Source organism: Monoraphidium neglectum, assembly GCF_000611645.1.
Source record: "Monoraphidium neglectum strain SAG 48.87 unplaced genomic scaffold scaffold03851, whole genome shotgun sequence".
In the NCBI taxonomy this organism is placed as follows: domain Eukaryota; kingdom Viridiplantae; phylum Chlorophyta; class Chlorophyceae; order Sphaeropleales; family Selenastraceae; genus Monoraphidium; species Monoraphidium neglectum.
Window position 1 is genome coordinate 1 of NW_014009778.1, and position 5,514 is coordinate 5,514.

A 5,514-nucleotide genomic window follows, 5' to 3' on the forward strand; every position below is an offset into this window, starting at 1 on the left:
GCTGCGCGCCCGGCGCGCCGCCGGCGGCCGGCAGCCCGGGGCTCGCGCTGCGCTGCGACGGGTCCGAGGACGTCGTCGCGGCCGATGAAGATGCGGACAGCACCCCCGCCGTGGCCGAGGCCAGGGACTCCAAGCTCACCACAGAACCCAGATCGGGGCCGCAGATCCCGCCGCTGCTTGCCCCGCTGCCGCCGGCCGCGCCGAGGCCGCCGCCGCCGCCGCCGCTGCTGCCCCCAGAGGAGGACGAGCACGAGTTGCGGCCGCTGCCCGTGCTGGTCGCGCCGCCGGCGCTGCCGGCGCCGGCCGCGAGGCCGAGGCGGCTCATCAGGCCGTCGAGCGGGCTGTTGGCGCTGCCGCTGCTGCATTCGCCGGCGGAGGCCGCCGCCGCGGCGCCACCGCCCGCCCAGGCGTCCAGCGGCGACGCCGCGCCGCAAGCAGCCGACGCCGCGGCCGCCGCTTGAGCGTTGGCGAATGGCCCCTCCCCGCCCGCCACAGCCGCGGCGCCGCCGCCGCTCAGCACCGCCTGCTGCAGCCGCTGCAGCAGCGCCGCCGCACCGCGGCCGAGCGGGCTGCCCGGCTGCGCGGGGGCGGCGCCGCCCCGCGAGGGGCGCTGGAAGCGGCCCAGCGTGCGCGAAGCTGCCGCCAGCAGCTTCTCCCCGTGATTGCGCAGGGTGCCGCTGTACCAACTGAGGAAAAATAAAATAATTGGGTTGCGAAGGACGGGACAGGGGGGTTGATCAGTGTACATTGACGGATGGTGCCATCACAAGGGGGCCTGGCGACCGCCTCCAGCAACGATCCCCGCGATTGCATCCACACTAGTGTCGGCGAAAGCCGTGAAGCTTCGCTGTCCCAGCCCGACCTGCCTCAAAAGCACCACGGCCGGCCCATCATCCCTTTCCCACAACCCCCACAACTCCCGAGAAAGAGGCCCAAGGGGCGAGCGACCAGGGAGACACGCGACGCCCACACACCTGAGGAAGAAGTCCCCATAGGCGCTGTCCCAGCTGCCGTCCGGCGCGAAGAACCCCGTGTCGTGCGGGCTGCTGTTGTACTCCCCGCTGTCGTGCGGCCCGCTGTACCCCCACTCGGGGTGCCCCCGCTCCCGCGCCGCCGCCGCGAGCGACGCGAGCGCGCGGCGGTCGTAGCACTGGAACTCCCCGACCCCCGGGAAGCGCCAGCCGTTGGCTTCGACGTACGAGGGGTAGCGCAGCTCGCCGCAGGGGCCCATGCCGACGACGACCTCCTCCAGCAGGCCGCCCAGGTCGCCGGCGAAGGCGTCCCCGAAGGACGCCATGAACTCCTCGTAGCACTGCGGGCGGGGGCAGCGGAGAGGGGCCAGGGGGTTGATGTGGCGCGGTGGTTGTGCTGCTGACAGTGCGTCATTAGGGGCTTCCGGCGGGAGCTTCTGGCAGGGGCCTCCGGCTGTTGCGGCCGGTTTCCCCAGGGGTCGAAGCGCCAAGGCCCCGGCTGCCGTCACGCCCACCACGGAGGCATTCCATCCCCTTGGCAGCCGAGCCCGCCGCTTACCCGCAGCACATGGCCGCGGCCCGCGCCCAGGGCCCCCGGCCCACGCCTGCCCCCCACCTGCATGGGCGTGCGCCCCGCCAGCACAGGCTCGTCATCTGCCCAGAAGCTGACGTACTCCTTGTTGCGCTGCCCCAGCCCCGCGCCCTGGCGGGGCCGGTCTGTGAAGAAAATATCCGGGTCCTGCTGGCCGGCCTGGCAGCGGGGTCGAGGGCACATGCATGCGCGATTTGCATGCGCATGAGAAACAGATCGTGCCTGGTTGTCGGCGCGCTTGCTCGTGAGCGCGCGCTGCATTCGTGTGTGCAGCGCACGAGCCAGACGCGGCACCACCCAGGACGCTGTGCAGCCTTTGCCCCAACCCCGCCGTTCACAGCCCCTGCAGGCCTCCGGCTCGCCCCCGGCCCGCGGCCCCCCCCAATGCGCGCACCTGCAGCACCCATGACGGAAGCGGAATCTGCACGAGGTCCCCCACGTTGCCGCCGCACGCGTGGAACGACAGCACCGCCTGCAGCTTGAGCCCCGTGGGCCGCAGCACCTCCAGCAGCTGCTTGTAGCCGGCCCAGTTGTACACGCGCGGCGACCGCTCCACCGCGCTCCACTAGAATAAGGGAGGGGGGCGAAAGGGTTGGGCGAGGGACCGTCGGCACAGCCAGCGACCGGCCTGAAGAGGGCTTCGTGCGCGCATGATCGCGGATCAAGCCTGTGCGGCGAGCCGCCTGCGCGGAGAAAGGTCGTCTGGCGGCCGTGGTGCGCGCGGCCGCCGCGGCCGGTGTGGCTGCTCACCCAGACGTCAACAGCCACGCCGTGCACGCCAGAGTTGGCCAGCAGCTGCAGCGCCGCCGTGAACCAGGGCACTGTGGCATAGCGGAACACGCCCTCAGCGTTGATCTGGCGGGGGAGGGCCGGGAGGGAGGTGAGGGACCATAGCATTAAGTCACGGCGTGGGGGCTGTGGCATGGGGGTTGCTGGCGGTCAAGCGCCCACGAGGCAGGTTAGGCACCGTCCTGGCGGGCAGCGGCGCGGCGGCGCCGCGGCATGTGATAGCTGGCGCGGTAGAAGTCACTACAGCAGGAACGCGTGCACAGTGCCGTCGGGGCAAGAATAACAACAGATAGATCTGCGGGAGTGACCTCCTGCCGCCGCTTCCCGCCGCTCCGCCGCGACCACGACACGCCAGCTTCCCCGCAACCGCCCGCGCCCACCGCAGGCATGGCCCAGGCCTCACCGTGTCAAGGGGGAGCATCACGAACACAGGAACGGAGTCTGGAGTGCGGGAGCTGTCAGAGGCACCGAGCAGCGGCGCGTTCACGTAGTCGGAGCCGTGCGCAGCGCCTGGGGGCGGCACCGCGCTCGCCCAAGCCAAGCGGTCCTCTGCGCCGCCCTGCTGCGGCGTCCGGTCATAGCACGCATCCAGAGGAAGCGTTTCGCTGCTGTGAGACCTCCAGCCGAGAACGAGCGTTCGCATAACGAGGTCGCTGGACCCCACGGCAGAGTCCAGCGCCAGCCCGTCGCCACCAAGCGCCATGCTGCTGGTGTTGTACATGGCGATAGCCCTCAGTCTGGGCGCTGGCCGACCACGAAGAAGCCTCGGGGGGAGGCGCGGGCTGCTAGACACCCTTTGGGGAGCCACGCGCGGCCCATGAGGCATGGTGCTGCATGCTGAAATCACTAGATAATCTCTTTCGAGGTCATGCGCAGGCCTTGCGCGACCGTGGCTCGGTGAGCACAGGAGAAGGGCGAAGCAGCGGGGCTCGAGAAGGATGGGCGGGGCTGGTGAAGGTTGTTGATAAGTTGAGAAGGTACTAAGCAGTGACGGCCGGAGCACTGTCTAACTGCTGCTGCCTCCAAAAGGTGCGAGCACGGGGTAACTAAGGGACAGCGCCCCTAGCTGGGGCCTTCTTGCCGCCCATTGCGTCGACACATAAACAAATCAAAGTCTTGCCACTCACGGCAGGCGCCACGGGCTGCCGCGCCGCCAACGCAAGCCGCTTGGCGGCGGCTCGCCAACGCCGATGGGGATACCGTCCTGCAGATATTTAGCAGCCGGCTTTTTTCCCGCGCCAGGGGCTCCCTTCTGCATGTCGCTGCGGACCCTGTCAGGCTGCCTACTTTGCAACCAGCTATTTTCTATCGGCGGCCACGCCCGCATGAGCAGCCGCGCGATTATCTCGGCGAACGCAGACTTAGTGTACGGTGCCCCGCCCCAACGTTTGGCCATCCGCGGAAGACGCGTGTTGCAAGCGTGCACATCGCCGAGTGAGGCGCTCATGCCATGACGACATGTGAAGGTGACAGTCAGATTGATTGGGTGGCCAAGGGGACGGGGCGGGGGATGCCCTCCTCCCTCCGCCGGCCCGCAGAGGGGCGGCAGTTGATGCATCATAGCATCCCCATGCCGCCGTCGGCCGACGGCGGCCCGCACTCATTGGCCCGCGCAAACGGGTTGCTCATGCCCCCAGAACTAGTTTATCAAATTCATAGCCTGCCTTTCTGCCTAGTGCGCCTGCCTTGATCCCCCCAAAGCCGCCTAGCGCTGTTGGCACGGCCCCCACTCCCCCGCGTCGACCCAAATCCAACAACCCACACCCCCCAGCCGCGGCCCTGGCTGCCCGCGCATGCACCGGCCCCCCCCCCTCAAACCCCGCCGCCGGAGCGGACGAATTCAAGGGCATTCATCCACCTCTTTTCAACCTGCAGCAGTTACAGCGGGCTGCCGCGGCAGCGCCCAGGACCCAAAGCCAGCCCACGGATTCAGGGCGACCTCCATGCAAGCGTCGCGCCGCGCACACCCGAAGTGCCCGGCGACCAAGCGGCACCCTTGTCCATTACACGAGGACGCCCGCGGCCCCCTGCTTCGCCCCTTTCTGGGGCCCGCCGCCGCCGCCTGCCCCCGCCGCGCCGCCGTCCTGCCCCTGGATCCTGATTTTGAACCTGTTTGAGGCCGTTCAGTTGAGGTGGGCGCCGTGGTGATGTCAAACAGGGAGGGAATGCAGGGGTAGGCGGGCCCATGGATTGGCGCAGCTAGGGCCCTCGAGAGGGGCCACCAACCGCTGCGGCCCCTCTGCGCGCACTCCCTGCCTGCGCCACAGCCGGCAACACCAGCAGCAAACAAGGCCCATCAGGCGCTCCACACGCCCACAAACGCAACATTGGCAAATTGGGCTCCGGCCGCTTTCGCCCTCAGCGCGCAGCCGGAAGCATGCGCGCTTCCCTCCAAGCAAGGGTCCACTCCGTCACAGCTCGCCTTTCCCCCTCAACGAAGAATGCGCACACACCACCCCTGGCTTGGCCCCCCAAAACCCTTCCCTAGGAACCGGGGAGGGCGAGGGGCTCACTTCTCCTGAAACTCCTGCACTGCCTTCTGCTGCCGCTCCAGCTGCTCCTTGAGTTTGACCACGATGCCGTCAATACCCTGTTAGGAGGGAATCGCGCGAGGAGGCGTCGCCTCCAGTCAGACGTTTCTGAGTCGCCCAAAGGCCGCAGCGCACCGGCGAAGCGCCGACGAAGACCTCTGTCGCGTTTCACGATGGCCGGTTGTGCGGCCACGGGGCGCCACAGCGAAGCGCGGGTGCTGCCGAGTCCGAGTCTGGCGCGCCGCACGGGCGCGCGAAGACTGCAAGGCGCCTAAGTGCTTGTCTCGTTCAAGGCCCCGCAATTCCCAAAATCGGCGCGCCCACTCAGGCGGCAAAGGGGCCGAGCCCCTGACGCAGGTCCCCCGTGTTTCAAAGCTTTGACCAGGCCGCCACATCACTTCTAACATAAGTTCGTTGTTGATAACAAAACGCGCAGTTGGGCCAGGCGAGGTGGCCGCGCCAATCTGCTCAAGTGCAGTGCGACAGGGTTGCGGCGGCGTTGGGAGGCGGGGGTGGCCGGCTCACCTGCTTGTTGCGCTCCACGGCGGGCAGCGTCTCTGCGACCGTCCGCTGCACCAAAACGTCCCCCACCATTCGGTAGCACTTGCGGGACTTGTCCATAGGGGAGAGC

The 5,514-nt window shown here is 68.7% G+C and overlaps 1 protein-coding gene across 1 annotated transcript; it reads right to left on the reverse strand.

Moving 5' to 3' along the window:
• Window positions 1-139: 139 nt before the first annotated feature.
• On the reverse strand, window positions 140-3,073 carry MNEG_13478 (hypothetical protein; the record flags this gene model as incomplete). Its single annotated transcript, XM_014038050.1, has 6 exons — window positions 140-686; window positions 975-1,312; window positions 1,531-1,722; window positions 1,958-2,128; window positions 2,314-2,418; window positions 2,756-3,073. Coding segments are annotated over 6 exons (1,671 nt in total), but the record flags the coding sequence as incomplete, so codon positions are not given.
• Between the last annotated feature and the right edge of the window lie 2,441 nt (window positions 3,074-5,514).